General features: G+C 34.6%; 1 protein-coding gene across 1 annotated transcript in view; it reads left to right on the plus strand.

Moving 5' to 3' along the window:
- Positions 1 to 16958, plus strand: part of LOC136033100 (probable ATP-dependent RNA helicase DDX43) — a 90605-nt gene extending 73647 nt beyond the window's left edge. Inside the window, exons 11-14 of the mRNA XM_065713709.1 lie at positions 5380 to 5535; positions 9608 to 9693; positions 12297 to 12459; positions 16321 to 16958. Of these exons, the coding sequence (XP_065569781.1) occupies positions 5380 to 5535; positions 9608 to 9693; positions 12297 to 12459; positions 16321 to 16518 (603 nt within the window). The 3' untranslated portion in view covers positions 16519 to 16958. The remainder of the gene's footprint in view (positions 1 to 5379; positions 5536 to 9607; positions 9694 to 12296; positions 12460 to 16320) is intronic.
- Positions 16959 to 18012: the final 1054 nt, after the last annotated feature.

Raw genomic sequence — 18012 nt, forward strand, 5'->3', positions numbered from 1 at the left:
TATCGTGTCTCAAAGCTCTTATTTTAAATCCCGACCGGATCTGGTGAAATTGAGGGGAATTTTGGGGGGACCTAAAATCATGGAAAACGCTTAGATTGGAGGGATCACGATGAAACTTGGTAATTTATGTGACCAGGCATCCCACACCATCTACCACAGATCTGATCCCGAAGACTTACGAATCCTATATTTGGCCTATAATTGGGCCCGGGAAATCCTATAAAAATAGGACAGAGCCTATAATTTGAAACGAACCGACCTGTCCGAACCCTGACACTTGGCCGGTAAATACAACTTGAAGTCATTTTCCTGACCTAGCCTCGCCTTGATCCCATTATTCAGCCTTAAAATGTTGATCTTTTAACATCCTCCCCCTTATTTCCGAATTGTGTAGTCTTCAAATAAATCCTTAATATCATCTGTAAAGATAATTGTGGACTTGTAGATTTAGAAACATCATTTCAAACATAAGATGATCCTGTGTTATCCCTTCCTTCTTTAACTTTAAATTGCCAACCTTGTCTCTAACCTAGCTTTAATAACTCCTAATGCGCCGTTTTTGATAGTCTATGTCGAAAAATAAGTGTGTTGTGGCAGAGTCACCGAAGGTATTTCGGGTCTGTATATGGTGGCAAACTACAGAAGGAGAAAATTATTTCCAACACATAGTCAAGGGTTCTGCTCAATCATTTCATAGAAAATTTATCGAGAATAACTGCGTTGGGATCATTAACGGCTCAGAAATGGGTGCTATGGTATCATGTTCCATATGTGTGTATTAGAGTAAATTGATGGAGAGTAAAAGCATATCAAGGACTTCAAATGGGTTTATTGTGCTATAAATATGATATTCGTAACCCGAACTGTTTGTAGTTTAAAAGCATGCTCAGTTTTTTGTTTAATATAGTTCATTTTTGGGACCGTAAGAATCGGATTACTCCTGAGAAGAAAATTTTTCGTCCAAAAGATTAATGAGTTAGTGCAATTTATGTAATTTATAATTTCTTTTCGGCTGTAATTCTATCTTCAAACACCAATGAGGAATAATCCCAGCAGCAAGCATGATAGATCTGCGCACGCTCCTGTTGTACCCTAACCATCTCACATGGATTTCATTTTTCTTTTTAGCTCTTATCTTTATCCTTCTTTTTGACTTTTATGCAAAAGGAGAGTGGAACTGTCAAACAGTTCGTGATAACGAACTTTTGTAAGGAGCGACCCGGCTCAATAGGAACCGAAACTCTAAAAAAAGGAATTACTTTTGATATATTTTTTTTCATATTTTAAAAAGCAGAGTTTTGAGAAAGAGTTAAACTTTAGCGTAAAGAGCGGGGCGTTGAGGGAGGAACAACCATTTTCATATACGGAGTAATTTCTGTTCGTTTTAAGTTTTAATGTCGCTCTTACTTTCAGTCGAAAAAAACTTTTTTTTATTTAATTACATAAAGGAAATGTTGTTTCCAGGTGGGGAAAATCCGTGTACTACATAATATACCAGGTGTTTCCAAATAGAAGAAACTTATTTCTATAAGGAGATAGTATATTGCATAATGGCACTGGGTATTCAAGGTGGAAAAACCCTTGCTACTAACAGTTACATTTTGTAAATGCGGAGTCGAAAAGAAATGTATTTTGGTTTTTACTCCAGTAAGCTACCGAATGTCCTAAACGCATTCGACAAAGTTGAGCTTAGAAGCGTGTCTGAGAATTGCCAACTTATATTGGTTAATTTATTATCAAACCATTATTACTCAACCAAACAAATTGCAATTTATTTGCATCCGGCCTTGTTTTACAACCTAGTTTATAATTAATTTTCATAGTCGAAAAAGTATCTAATTACACATGAGACACGGGCGGTATTTATTTGGAATAAACTTTTTACAGTGCAGTAAGTATGTTGTGCAAGGGTTTATGGAGGATTTTAATCGTCTCATTCTTTGCAATGGATTTGTCACTTCAGAGCCGGTCTTACTGGTGTGCGCCTCTGCGCGGGGCCTAACGTCACGGTCATAATGTAGCGGGAGGAATAATAATTTATCTTCAGTGGGAGCGGTAATAGTGTGTAAGGTCTCGATAGGCGTGGGACCCAGGGCGGTTTCTCCACTTGCCACCCCCAAAGGCCGCCTCTGTGTCGATTAACTAAGGGAAAATGAATTACAGCTGTAAAAGGCCGTTTTTTCGAAACTTCTGAATCGATAAGTTTCCAGAATTATTACAGAATTCATTTTTGTTTCATGAAGATATTGTTGCAAATTTATTTGCATCCGCTCTTGTTTTACAACCTAGTTTATAATTAATTTTCATAGTCGAAAAAGTATCTAATTAGACATAAGACAGGGGCGGTATTTATTTGAAATAAACTTTTTGCAGTGCAGTAAGTATGTTGTGCAAGGGTTTGTAGAGGATTTTAATCGTCTCATTCTTTGCAATGGATTTGTCAATTCAGAGCCGGTCTTACTAGTGTGCGGGGCCTGGTGGAACCACCGCTGCGCGGGGCCTGACGTCGCAGTCATAATGTAGCCTCCAGTGGGAGCGGTAATAATGTGCGGGCCTCGGTAGGGTTGGGAATCGGGGCGGTTTTCCCACTTACTACCCCCAAAGACCGGCTCTGTGTCGATTAACCAAGGGAAAATGAATTACAGCTGAAAAAGGCTGTTTTTTGGAAACTTCTGGATCGATAAGTTTCCAGAATTATTACAGAATTAATTTTTGTGTCATGAAGATATTGTCAATGCCTTAAAAGGAAATTTTTATTCAGCAAATAAGGTCAAGAAAAAATTAGCTGTTTTATTCGTGATACAAGAAATAGCGAAAAACCAAAAGATCTCACTAATTTTTGCAAATATTTTATTTCGCCAAAACTTTTTCAGAGTCTGGCCAATGGCTGCAATTCGTCTTTTGGTTGCCTTCATTGCACGACGAGCTTACAGTTCTGTCTTGGATTCACATCAGTCTTATTGCGGAATCTTCAAAAGGCGAATAAAAGCTGGTCCTTTGTGACAATAAACAAAATTAAAAGATAACTCCCCGACTGAAAGTAAGGAGCGGTGAATGACTCTTGACACTAAAGTTGTGGTGGTATTATATTAATTACAAAAAGAAACTGTTCCTAAATATGACGCTTGTCCATATCTAATTTCTTACACTAAATTTAATTTGCCTTTCAATGAATGCATTTCCAAACAAGATTTTTTTTTTAAATTGATCGTATCAAGTAGGAATGTACTTATTTGGGTAAATTTTGCTCTCATGTATACTCAAAAGGGTAGAATTTTAGTCCAAAAGTTTTGAAAGGTCGAAAAAGACTTGCAGTTGTCAATGAGCTAAATTTTTGTCCATCCTAATAAGATTTCGGTGAAATGAAAGTTAAGCTTAAGTTTAAAGAGCGAGGCATTGAGGCGATGAAATGCGCTGTCGCTTTTAGAGTAAGCGTCCCTCTTTGCGTTTAGCTGAAATTTTCGTTTTCTGCCTTTTTTCAATCTGTTTGTCATTAGTATATTGTAGAATGCACTATTTTCTTTAAAGAACTAATTAAAGAGCGAGGCATTGAGGTGATGAAATCCTCTGTCGCTTTTGGGGTAAGCGTCGTTATTTGAATTTAACTGAAGCTTCTGTTTTCTGCGTGTTTTCAATCTGTTTATCATTAGTACATTGTAGGATACACTATTTTCGTTTAAGAACTATTTGTACAATTTATAGGAATGTACCTGTAGAAAATTTCTAAAAAGTGTTTTGATACATCAAACTCTACGTCTATCTGGCTTTTTCGCCTAATTGAATCCCAAAAATGTGTCTGTGTCACGGAAAATGGGATAACGGCAGCTATTTAGGAATACTCTTTTAATGGAATTGAAAATGGGCGCTAGAATAAAAAAAAAATGTTTGAAGGAGCCTCATCTCTACTTCTTATGAACAGTACTTTGACAATAATATCCTTTAAGAGAGCATTTCCGACAAAATTCCAAAGAAGTCGTTCTGAAATGGCAAAAAAGTGAATTTTCAGGTCGTAACTGTCCGATTTTTCAGAAGATTGCTGGGTGTTTTTTTAATAGTCTCTTTGCGACGTGTCTCCCCCGTCCCCTTCTTACCCTTCCTTTGTGCAAATAAGAAAAGGAATATAGTTTTTCATTGTAAAATCACAATCTGTCTGCGATAGCACGGGAGGAGTTGCCTTCTCGATATCCGTTCTTGGTGCTTAACTTAAATGTATCCCATCTGAAAGAATGAATATGAGTTGGTCACTCTCTAAGCTTAGCTTCCCAAAGAAATTGGGGAAATTGAAAGAAAATTTTGTATGGAATAAATTACAGGCTCGGAAATTACCATAAATCAGGCAAACATCCATAATGGTAATCCTTCAAAGGAAATGATCCACCGATGTTATACTGTTTTATTCAGTGCTAATGCAAAAGCACCCAGTAACAGACTTTAAACACTAAGTAATGGAGAACTAAAAAGGAAAAATGCAAGCTTTGGTTCTTTTAGAAAAAGAAGAGTGAGACGATCAGACGAGAGTCTGCTCGTCTCACTCTGCTCGTCTTTTAGACGAGCAGAGGTGACTCAGCAACTAATATTGAGGGGGTTTTGGGTATCGTAGAGAAGATTTTATCTCTGCAATGGACAAGATATATACCAACTTTTAGGATATTGTATTTTTTAAGTTTAAACTTAGAAATTTTAAGATCGAAGTTTAAAAAATGGCTTCTTACCCTTTTGGATCATTTTGATCTTTTTCAACTATAACATAATTGAAATTTAATTGCAAATAATCGTAATCGAAATGTAATTGCTTGAAAATATTGTGGTAGCTAATATTTGAGTGATAATTTATTAATTTAATAGCTAAATGTAGTAATTGCCCTTGTCTAATCACAGATTTGACAAAGCAAACCTCGATTCCAAATCGCAGATGTCAACAGACTGCATACAAACTTTTTTTGTGTGTGTATATAATGATATAATAGAAGATTTATGTATTCTTTATGTATATATATATTATAATTAGGTATTATTACTCCACCTAGTGGCATTATGACCTCCGAAACCCCTTGAATCTATATAAATAGCCCTTTGACAGTTTTGAACCGATAATGCCTCGTTTTTTTTACCTTTGTTCAAAACATATTATTTGCTATCATTTGCCGGAAAATTTCGAAGCTTTAAACTTAAGTAGCTAAAAACTTGTTGCTTGAAGGGGGAATGGTACGCTTTGATTCTTATGTCTCGTGTATACCAACGTGACACCTATTTTGTGCTTTAACAATTAGATTAACTATGTAAAGCTATTTAAATTCATAAAACTATGTTGAAAATTACCTGTTCGTTAAGGATTGCGTGTAGAACTCGTGTTCATCAGTAATGGTCTATGTCTTTTAGTTATGGGACTTCTTGGGAAGTATGGGCACTGATGACAAATGCATAGTTTTTGTTGCGAAGAAAATTCGAGCTGATGATATTGCTTCTGATCTGGGCATCAAAGGAATTGAGTGTCAGTGCATTCATGGGAATAGGGAGCAGTCAGATAGAGAAGAGGTAAGCTACTATGTCAATTGATAAGCTACTCCCAAAGCTTACCAATTGGTAAGAGGTAAGCTACTCCGTCACTATGCTAGGTGACGGACTAACCAGGATGTGAATAGTTTACTTGAGCAAAGGCTGGCGATTATTAATTGGAATAAAACACAGAACATTTTGAACGACTCAGAAAATCAAGTTGATTTTCTTTCAAGTTCTATAACTTGTTTTGTCGGAAACCTCCTTTCTGTAGCTATGAATCTTCCTGTGGCTGAAAACTTGCGCTTTGCATTAAGATACCACATTTTAACTATTCAAATATAAATGCTGATTAGGAGCTTTTAGATTTGCCATTTAATTAATTTGAGTAGTAAACTTTTCATACAGGCTGTCTAGAAATCGTTTTGAATCTAGATCCCAATTTTTGGTGTTGTTTTTTCTTATACAGACTGGGGTCAAAATCTGCTTTATTTCAGAGGCAGATTCGCGCCTCTTTCCGACAAGAGTGTGAATTGGTTTATTTATAAATTGTTTTTTGTAAAGTTTAGTGCAGAGTTTGAAAATGCCACTTGACTTGACCTAGCCCCAGTAGTCTAGGAGATATGGCCATGTCGTTTTTTTCAATATATTACTTAGCAGGTGGCTGTTTCTTTATGAGAGAAGGCTGCGCAACTGAAATGAATTTTGGCCCGTATTTGTCAATTAGCTTAAACGGAGAAAATGATTTCTATTTTCTTTGTTTTTTCACTTTCTCTAAAAGTTACTTCTCTTTCCCTTCCTATTGCTCTCTCAGATCTCTTATTCAAAAATATAACAATACCATCCCTATTTTTTAATTACTTTGAACCAATCATAGAACAATCAAAATGATGAAAATAAAAGAGGGCCTTCCAATATATCTTACAACACTTTCCGGGAAAAATTCCAAACACATACTCTTTCTATTAGATACTCTTCACCCTTTCTTTTTTCCATGAAATCATGAATCCAAACCTGTTCCTAGGGTAGACTGTCGGCTAGTTCGAATATCAATTTGGGATAAATAAAACAGCCCATGGTAAAAACGGTAAGCAAGGTCAAAAAATGTTTTCTTTTCGCCCTACTTGAAACTTACATCTTTAAGTCCTTAGGCCAAGTTGGTCCTAATGGACAAGAAAAAAATTGAGGAAACGTTTCCCCTCAAAATTAAGGAGCAGAAAAGGGTGAAAATTTCAATGTTTTTAAACGGCTTGGAAACAAAAACAAATTTTACAAAAAACAGGTACAAATTTTTTAAGGACTTTGAAGTACCAATTTTTATTGTAGTTCGCTTGTTCATATCAAATTTCTACTGTTTCAAACAAACAAATGTTTGTTTCTACTAATTCTGATTATCATTCCAATCATGCTAGGAGTATGGAATAGCTAGTACATGAGAAAAAAACCCACTGTGGTCAGCCCATGGGTTTTGATACGTGAGTGAATTCCTCTAGAATAGCCTCCCGAGTAGTATTAGGAGGGAGCAGGACTCTAAATTATTTTCCTCTTTTAAATGACAGGTCAAAAAGTTTCTTCTTCATCGAGATGCAGGGCGAAAGTGGGTTCCTTGTGAATATCATAGTTTAGTTTTTTTTTTATTTCTCTGTTTCTTTTGGTTTTTTATTTTATGTTTATGCGTTGCTGCTGCTACCACTACTGTTGCTAACAACTCACTGCAGTGCCAAGCCATTTGAGACCAACACAGCGACACACGCTCCTCCTCCATCCCAGTCTATTCAATTCCTCCCTCTTTACATTCTATCAAAAATAACCTCCCTTAAATCTTTTCTTATGACCTCCTCCCACTTCATTCTGAGACGACTTGTTTTTCGTTTGGCCCTAGCTGGTTGGCTGACATGGAAAATTTTTGGTAATCTGTCATCCTTCATCAGCAGAACGCACCCTAGCAATCTCAACCTTTCTCTTATTATAGCCCTCGAAAGTGGATTGAACCACATTTTTTACTCTGCCTACTGTTTGAAGTGCGGTCAGTCAGACAGCTATCCAAAAAAGTTCTTGGACAATTCCTCAGGCAAACATCTAATAAATCATCCTCTGTTTTTCGGAGAGTCCACGTTTTAGAATAATACTTGACCACTGCCATAACTGTAGCTTTCAATAATCTAATCTTGGTTCGCAGACTTGTCTTCTTATTCTTCTGAGCTTTTTTTTTAAACTGTGGGAAAACACCCTGGGCCTTAGCTATTCTACTTTTAACGCCTTTGCTGCGCCTACCGTTGTTGCTAATAATACTCCCGTGGTAAGTGAAGCTCTCGGCTTGATCGGTCTTATCATTATCCAACATCACCTCTTTCAGTTATTCCCAGTCTTGGCGACTTTTTTTTTTTTTTTTTTTTTTTTTTTTTTTTTTTTTTTTTTTTTTTTTTTTTTTTTTTTTTTTTTTTTTTTTTTTTTTTTTTTTTTTTTTTTTTTTTTTTTTTTTTTTTTTTTTAATTTAGAACCCATGTAAATTAATTGATTAATCGAGCCACTATGCACAGGCAATTTGAACTTCTAGGTAATGACTATTTATATTTAGTTGACTTTTTTTCGCGAATTGAACTCTGATTAACTCACTTATATAGTAGACGGGGATCTGAATCTGCATAATAAAGTAACTTTATTTAGTTGATAGTTTTTTTTTTGCGAATTGAACTCCGATTAACTCACCTAAATAGCTGACGTGATCTGAATCTACTTAATAAAGTTAAACTTCATTTAGCTGATTGCTTTTTTGTGAATTGAACTCTGGTGAACTCAGTTAAATAGTTGACGTGGTCTGAATCTACTTAATAATGTTAAGCTTCATTTAGTTGATTCTTTTTTGCGAATTGAACTCCGATTAACTCACTTAAATAGTAGATGTGATCTGAATCTACTTAATAAAGTTAACTTCATTAGTTGATTGTTGTTTTTTTTTTGCGAATTGAACTCCGATTAACTCACCTAAATAGCTGACGTGATCTGAATCTACTTAATAAAGTTAAACTTCATTTAGCTGATTGCTTTTTTGTGAATTGAACCCTGGTGAACTCAGTTAAATAGTAGACGTGGTCTGAATCTACTTAATAATGTTAAGCTTCATTTAGTTGATTCTTTTTTTGCGAATTGAACTCCGATTAACTCACTTAAATAGTAGATGTGATCTGAATCTACTTAATAAAGTTAAACTTCATTTAGTTGATTGTTGTTTTTTTTTGCGAATTGAACTCTGATTAACTCACTTAAATAGTAGACGTGATCTAAATCTACTTAATAAAGCTAAACTTCATTTTGTTGATTGTTTTTTTTTTGCGAATTGAACTCTGATTAACTCACTTAAATAGTAGATTTGATCTGAATCTACTTAATAAAGTTAAACTTCATTTAGTTGACTGTTTTATTTGCGAATTGAACTCTGATTAACTCACTTAAATAGTAGACGTGATCTAAATCTACTTAATAAAGTTAAACTTCATTTAGTTCATTGTTTTATTTGCGAATTGAACTCTGATTAACTCACTTAAATAGTAGACGTGATCTAAATCTACTTAATAAAGTTAAACTTTATTTTGTTGATTGTTTTTTTTTGCGAATTGAACTCTGATTAACTCACTTAAATAGTAGATGTGATCTGAATCTACTTAATAAAGTTAAACTTCATCGTCCAAAGGTTTCAGTTCTAGCTCCCAACTGGACTCTTGGCTTCGAAAACCGTTAAAAGTTTACTCGATATTAAGTTAGGGTTAAAAGTGAAACTCTACGAAAAAATAAGTTCCTAAAGTTTTATTGTCTGCTTCAACAATTGGTTTGTAATTTGTATAAATGTTGACTAGAGTTCCTCCTCCAGCTCCCCAATAACATCAAAAATTAGATAAAATACGCTGATATTTTCACGTAGAATCATAATTGTCCACGTTTTCTTAGGGGGAGGGGGTAGCTTAAATCGTCAAGGTCTGGTGTCTAAGCCAGGACTATATTATAGAACTGAGGCCAATTTGAAATTATGAGATGGGTGGTCAAATGCTGATGTCCCTCTTTTCGGGTACAGCTTTCCGTCTGAATACATCAATTTTTTATTTATTTTTTTTAGGCTTTAGAGCAACTGAAAGATGGTACAGTGCGCATATTAATCGCTACTGATGTTGCTTCACGTGGAATTGATATTAAAGACATAACGTAAGTACCACCTGTTTATTTGTTCAATTCATATAAAATAGAATAAATGATGATTTTAGAGTTTCATTTTATGGTTTGATGAGGCCCTTGACCAGGGGTTGCACTTTTTTTTTTTTAAGCTATGTATCAAAAACAGTAAAAATTCGAATATTAAACGGACGGTAGGGTCACTTTTATTTCCACTTTAGAACTTTGCTTCACATGTGTCTTTGAGGATTTTGTATGGAAGGGGGGATTTACCCTGGAGGGAACAGCTCACTCTTTTCCATTGACCTCGTCCTTGTTTTGACTAATCCGTACTGGTGAACATTTTAAAACAAAACTGCGACCACTTGGTTGTGACAGTTTAGTGAAATTTCAAACTAACCAAAAGAAACTATAACAAGCAATTGTTCTACCTCATAAAAGTCAGTTTAAGAGTATTTTCTCAAAGTATTAGGTACCTAGATTGCCTAGATTATTTAGATCAAGCCATATATATATATATATATATATATATATATATATATATATATATATATATATATATATATATATATATATATATATATATATATATACTACTACTACTAGTACTAATAACTCACTGCAGTACCAAGCCGCCTGAGGCCAACACAGCTACGCACGCTCCTCCTCCAACCTAATCTATTTAAAGCCTCCCTCTTTACACCCTCCCAGGAAGTTCCCATTTCCTTTAAATCTTTATTTATGACATCCTCCCAACCCAGACAAGGACGACCTGCTTTCTGTGTAGCCCCAGACGGTTGGCCAAAAAGGACAATCTTCGGTAATCTGTCATCCTTCATCCATAGAACGTGGCCTAGCCATCTCAACCTTTCTTTCATTATAGCCCTAGAAAGCGGGATTGAACCACATTTTTCGTACAGCCTACTGTTTGAAATACGGTCAGTCAGCCGGGTACCCAGAACAATCCGTAGGCAATTTCTATGGAAAACATCTAGCAAATTTTCATCTGCTTTTCGGAGCGCCCATGCTTCAGAACCATATTTGACCACTGTCATCACTGTAGCTTCCAATATTCTAATCTTGGTTTGCAGACTTATCTTTCTATTCTTCCAAACTTTTTTTAACTGTGAAAAAACACCCTGAGCATTAGCTATTCTACTTTTAACATCTTCACTGCTCCCACCATCTTTACTAATAATACTACCAAGGTAACTGAAGATCCCAACCTGATCAATCTTTTCGTTACCTAATGTCACCTGTTCATCTTCACTTATTCCTAGCCTTAGTGACTTAGTCTTCTTAACATTAATTTTCAAGCCTATTTTAGCACCCTGAACTCGCAAAACCTCTAAAACTTCATTCATTTTGCTCACACTTTCATCTAATATGCTTAAATCATCAGTATAATATAAGTCCAGGAGCATTTTTCCTCCCCATTTGATTCCGTGGTCTCCAATTGCCTTTCCTGTGCTCCTTAAGACGAAGTCCATCAAAATGATCCATATAAAGGGGGATAGAACACAACCCTGCTTAACTCCTCATGTAATACAAAACCAGTTGCTAACCTCATTTCCTACCTTAACCGCAGCAGTATTATTCTCGTACATAGCACAAATCACTTTAATGTATTTTTCTGGTATACCATATAACGATAAGACCTTTGTTAACGCTCTTCTATCAACAGAATCGAAAGGTTGCTCATAGTTGACAAAACTGAGGACCAAAGGTGTTTGACAACGAAGGGACTTGTCAATTATTGACCTAAGAGTGAAAACTTGGGGTCGACACATCCTCTACCTTTTCTAAAACCGCATTGTTCTTCCCTTAAAACTTTGTCTACAGCATCTCTCAGTCTAAAAAGTATCATATTACTCAGTAATTTGCTACCTACAGAGACCAGACTAATGCCTCGATAATTACGACACTCACTGTTGTCACCTTTCTTATACAGTGGTTAATACAGGGTACTTTCCCCTTTCATATATATATATATTATATTAATTATATATATATATATATTATATATATATATATATATATATATATATATTTATATATATATATATATATATATATATATATATATATATATATATATATATATATATATATATATATATATATATATATATATATATATATATATATATATATATATATATATATATATATATATATATATATATATGACGAATTTGATAAGATGACGGTTTTAGATAATTGGCAATGAATGAGTTTCAGTTTAATTTTCATAATTTTAGCCAATCTTAAGTATTTATTGTTCTTAAACCTTTTTTGATGTTTTAGTCCTGTTTTGTTTTTTAACCCCGAAATACGAATTTGGCCCTTACGGGTTTCTGATAGCGATGTTTTTAGATAAATATCTTATCTCATCCGATGCCTGTGCAAATGGAGGCAAAAGGCGAAGAATTCTCATAAAGGGCTGGATATTGCATACTTGCAAAAGGCAGTGGCTTTAAGTAGAAGCTAGTGGGTTACGGGAGCAAATGATTCTTCCTCTTATCCCCTCCGCAAAAAGTAAAAAAAAATAATGAAAAATACCTTTTCTGGGGGGTATTTTCTTTGAAAAAAGGTATCATTTTTCAAATGTGAATCAGATTTTCTTGTATTTTCAGGCACATTTTTAATCTGGACTTCCCAAATAATATGGAAGAATACGTGCATCGCGTTGGAAGAACTGGACGAGCTGGAAGATCTGGCGTTGCAATCTCTTTAGTTACTCGGCAAGACTGGAGTAAAGCAGCTGCACTTATTAAAATTCTTGAAGAAGCTGGTCAGGTAATAAGCCGCTTTGGGAGCATCTTGATGTGCAGAGTGTCTGCAAACTCTCTACAAAATTTGGGGTCAAAAAGCACACCGAAAGGCATTTCGAAATTATTTTCCAAATTAACTTAGAATTTATATTATAAGGTACTTGGGACAATTCTGTTGGAATTGTTTAGAGCATTTAGGAATTATTTTTAAGATTGTATAATTTATATGTGATTTAATTCACGTGTATATGGGTATCATCAGCTGCACGAAACGCGTCAAGACAGTAATAGATTTCATGTCATCTATGCTTATCCTTTGCTTAAGACTGTTGATACCCCGTAAGCCTGTCGTTGTTCAATATACGACGCTGCGTAGATATCTTCCGTACTTGAAAGAAAGTGAATTCTCCCAGGGAACAGGTCTGTCTCCCCTAATAATTTATCACTATTTATCGTGATTTTTTATTTTTACTCAAGAAAAAAAGATCTAGATCAGCAAATAAATCACTAGATTATTGAAGGAAGTCAATAAGTCAACCAAAAATCACTAAAATCTATTGATTTTTTAACTGGGTGGCAACCCTGCCTGGGAACAAGCTATCATCGAAAGCTGTTGAAAAATGACGATTTTGCTTAAAAAGACAGTTAAATTTTACGTCACTTTTGTAGGTGAGTTCGTCAAGTAAAGCTAGTGACACCACAGGGACCTTCCAAAGGGACCAATTGCTCACATGATAGTCTCTTTGAGTAGGTTTTTAGTGTTTTTCTAGCATACATAGAACTAGAACTTTTTTAGGGACTGCCCTTTCCTGAACTTCATTAGGAAAATTCTGCTCCATTTAATCGACAAAAACAAGGTTCCCAGTTTCTGATGATGTATGTTTCATTAAAACTGAATAACTCAGTCTCTAGCTCAAAACGTAAGAAGTTAAATATTTCATCGACTGCTTTTGTACTAGACTTTTCGAAGTGAAAAGAATGTTTTTGTAGAGCCTGCAGTAGCCTTCTTTCTTTTCTTTTCTTTAAAACAGTGGAAAATGTTTATTCACTTCAATAATTTTAAGCAAACACTAGTATGTCAATATTGAAGTAAATTAAATAATGCAAGTAGCCATTAGTGTCAATTCACGATTTTCTTGGGGGGTGTATTTTTAATGACTAGGGGGCTGCAAATCTTTCAGTCTTTCAATTTTCAATGAAAATGCAAATAAAAGGCATTTGTCGATGAAAAAAAAATGTGTTTTCAAAATTTAGGAAGGAAGACAAAAAATTTTGGGAGGATAGGCAAAGAAATTAAGGGGGAATTCAACCCCCCCCCCCGTACGCACATACAATCAGAGAGGACCAGAAAAGATGGCAGTGAAAAGTTTTAACATTCGAAAAGGCATGCTTTTTTTCTTTTGGTAAACACAAACTCAATTTTGGCCCCCGCTCCCGGGATAAACTGTGTAAGCGAGTCCCTCCTTTCACATCTCTTGAACTTGTTAGTGGGTGTCCTTGATTCTGTGTATTAATTAACCTTTAATATTGAAAGCCTATTTTTCAAGTTTATACTTAGAAGCAATGGGGTAACACCAAGTATTGGAAATTTCATATGATTTCCCCTAAAGTATGATAGGATTTCAGTCGCATCCAAAGGTTTTTTTTTTACCAAGAAAACAAAAGTTGTTTAGAGGAAAAATCAAACTTACAACCCGTTTTGTAATTTTTCCAAAATTATGACATGATTCTGAATATTAGATTGTTAGGAGTTTATGCTGCAAAATTTGGGCAATGATGACGTAGTGTGAACTTTCCTAGATTTGAGCAGTTTTCAATTTTTCTTCAAGGTTTTGGACAGGATTCTTCTGCGACCAAACACAACATTAAAAGTATCATGTCAGTACACATAGAACGGAATCTTGTGCAAGAATATATAACTTGTGCAGAGTAACGTTTAGATTTTTTTTTAGTACCTTAGCTCATTTCTTGAGAAATAAGTGATATCTGCGTATATTTGTCATGGTTTTAGCAATTGCTGGAGCCTAGTAAACAGCGAACCACGAACCAGAACAGCCGAGATTTAATAAACGGATTCTAAATGAAACTAGAAACGAAATTTCAAAGAAACTGTCTACTGACAAATATTTTCCTTGTAACATTGTTTTGAAAATAATCAATAAAAAAAAGCTTGAAGTCCCTGAGAAATGACGCCAAATTAAACAAAAAATGAATTTTATTCAGATTGAAAGCTGGGAGGCCTGTATCCCTCCCCCTAGATCTTCTTCCCCCTCCCCCTATGTTTTAGAAATCCCTTTTTTGATATCTTCATTGAAAAAAATGTTAAATTTGCCCCAAAAATACATTTGCCCCATCCCCCTAAATTTTCTTGAATTCACGTCACTAATTGTGTAATACGAAAGATGTTTTTTTTTTCAATTAAAGAGCTGAAGGATAGAAGTTGCATGTCTTTTTTCTTATTTTTTTATGTTACTCTCTGTAACAAAATATAGGGATTGAACGGTCACAGAAAGCGATATGTTTCCCTTGTTCTTGACAAATGGTCTTATTTCTGACCTTGTTCTGACCTTGCCCTATGATGTGGACAGAATCTAGCTAGGCATCTAGTCTTCATGAAAATAATGTAAACTTGTTATCTTGAAAAAGTTATCACAATGGGACTCGAACCTTCGACCTCTGGAATAGCGACCTGGGGCTTTTACATCTTCTTAACTACTTATTGTGGTCACATATTCTATTGTTTGATCATGTATATTGTTAAGCAGCTCCAAAGTTTCGAACAACGATTGCCAATAGTTCATCCAATTAATATGGCCATGAATTTGCTAAATTTTAGTTCAGGATTAAATGGTTTCAATGCCTTAAAAAAAACATTCGAAAAACCACTTGCAATAACGTGGCTATTATCTGACTTCAAAATGCGAACTGTAATACGTCTTATCTACTGGATGAAAACCAAAAAACATCCGGAATTGTTCTTTTACGGTAAGCAACGGCAAAGACTGCACTGTTTCTCTAATGAACACAAACAAGAAATCATGAAAAATGGGAAATTGTTCTAAAGATAGTGATTGAAATAAAACTTAAGCCAATATTTCGGCAATACGAACAATAGCCGTTCTTACGATATAGAAGAAAAAACTGAAACAAAGAAACCAATGTAAAATTTAACTCATGATCAAATTGTTCTTCGTAAGAACAAAATAAAAAAAAAAAAAACTAACATCAAAAGGGTCTTGTGTTTCATCACTTCACGAATGGTGTGTAAACTGAGACAATCAAACTGAATTGGCTAAGTTTGTGTTAAAAATGATAGACCGCTTTCGAAAGCGGAATTTCACATTGCAATCCTTTCTGTTTGTGCCGCTGCTGATTTACAGCAAAGAATGAGCCAAAAATCTTTCTTGAGTTCAGGGGTGCCAATTCACAAAATTAGAGGGTGGATTTTTCCCCAATTTTTTATGGAAATACAATTATCTTATTTCTCTTATTTCAAAAGGTAGTTTCTCTTTTGTTCGTTTAACATCGTTTCCTATTGTAAATTGATTTTTATTGCATCAATGATTGGTAAAATATCATTTTTATTTAATTTTGTAAATAATTTCGCTAAGTGGATTTCGTAATCGTCACTGAATGATTATGAATAATTTAGTAAGATTATTTTTTGGCTCCATATGACGCATTGGAATGAAAGGATTGTCTATTGTAAGGAAAAAGTTGTTCTGTTAATGATAATGTGCATGTAAATAATTTTTTGAACATTTTTAATTAAAATCGACCTGCAAGGATGAGTTATCATCCCGACTCGAGATGCCACAGCTTTGCGCTTTATATTTTTATAATCCTACAGTTGGTTGGGGATGTCTCTTATTTGTCTTTCTTTTAGGAGGTGCCAGATGAGCTAGTCGACATGTCATCACGGTTTAGTGCTGCTCAAGCTCGACGCAATGAAGAAAGGGGCCGGGAATTTGGTGATCGACCAAGACGTGGTCGTGGCAGAGGTGGACGAAGGGATGATTTTGGTGGTTTCGGTGGCGGTGGTTTTAGTGGTGGAGGGTTTGGAGGGAGAAGAGAAAGGTGGTAAAAAGAAACACTAAGGTAGCCCTTATAAGATATGTTCCAGAACTCAATTGTCATTAATTATAATTAATTATGTGTAATTATTTTCGTTGCATTTCAATGGATAACAGAATCATAAGCAATTTATACTATTGTAAGTGCAAAACGGATTACAATGCTAGTCTGTATGCATTGTAAGCATTTTAGGGACTAAATCTTTTTGTTATCTGCCATGTTAAGCTGAAGATAATAACAAATAATTATGACCGTTAATGATAATTGAATTATGAACACACCCATAGTCGACGCCAAAAATCTTTTTTACGGAAACGTATCTGAATTTTTGTATCCTTGTCACCTTTCCCGTGTTTTTGTACCTTATTTAAGGCTTTTTTTATATATAACCGATACATAAATGTATTACATTTTGTATGTTATTCTGTATTACATTGCATTTTCTTTTTACAGTTCGTTTGTTCGTACAACGAAACGTAGTTCGTTTCGTTGTACGAGTTTGTTTGCTCCTAACTAGTTTCCTTCTATATATCCCGGGTCCTTTGCAGAATTGAAATTGAGTTTAGCCCATAATTCCCTGTTATCCTAAATAACTGATGAATAACTCAAGTTTTTGCTCACTTAAAAGTTTACATCAACGATTATGAATTCTATTGTCAATCATTGGTTTCTTTCCTTTTTTCCTTTATAGAGAGAGAACGGTTTATTAAAACAACTTTCGTAGTTGCCCATTCTTCTTGTTGTGTGGCTAAACTAAACATCAAAATTTTAATATTTTGAACATGCATAAAATTTATTTTTGTAAAAACAGCTTGGTATTTATTTGCCATCATAAGATAAATGATATTTTGTGAAATTGGTCCAGCTTTAAAAGTATTTCTTATACCTAAAAAAATTTATATATTTCACGCGTTCTGCATGAGGTGGCTAAGCTCCTCAAATTTTGACTGTACAACTGTCTGGAAAATAAGTACTAGTTTCAAGAAAAATATGGATTTACCATCGAAGTATGAACTATAAAATATGAACTTTGAAACTAATGAAGTCATAACCACTTCTCTAAGAGCTACATTTTCGTGGATGGTACTGATAAAATCAGGAGAGCCTAACGGCCAGAACCCTAAAAAATGTGAGAAAGGACAGTGCATGCTCATATGAAATCCTCGAAAGCCAAATATTTGTGCCTTCAAAATAATGATGAGGAAAGATCCTCCCCCTAACCCATTTCCTATCATATTATTTTGCAGTTTAGGTCTCGGAAGCTCCAGTGTTGCCGACACCGGAGAGAATGTTCTGCCAGTCTTGTGTCATTTAAATGAACCGACAAAATAAAATTTGGGGTTACTTCTTTATTTTTCAAAAAAAAAAAAAAACTTTCAAGCTTCACGTATCCAAAATAAAATTAGAAAAATACCTGTAAAAAACCTGACGTAAGAAAAATTTTCACCTTATTGATCTGTTCTGTTGATTTAGCTTCTTTTTTTTTTTTTTTTTAATTAAAAAT

Source organism: Artemia franciscana, chromosome 11 (genome assembly GCF_032884065.1).
Source record: "Artemia franciscana chromosome 11, ASM3288406v1, whole genome shotgun sequence".
Classification (NCBI taxonomy): domain Eukaryota; kingdom Metazoa; phylum Arthropoda; class Branchiopoda; order Anostraca; family Artemiidae; genus Artemia; species Artemia franciscana.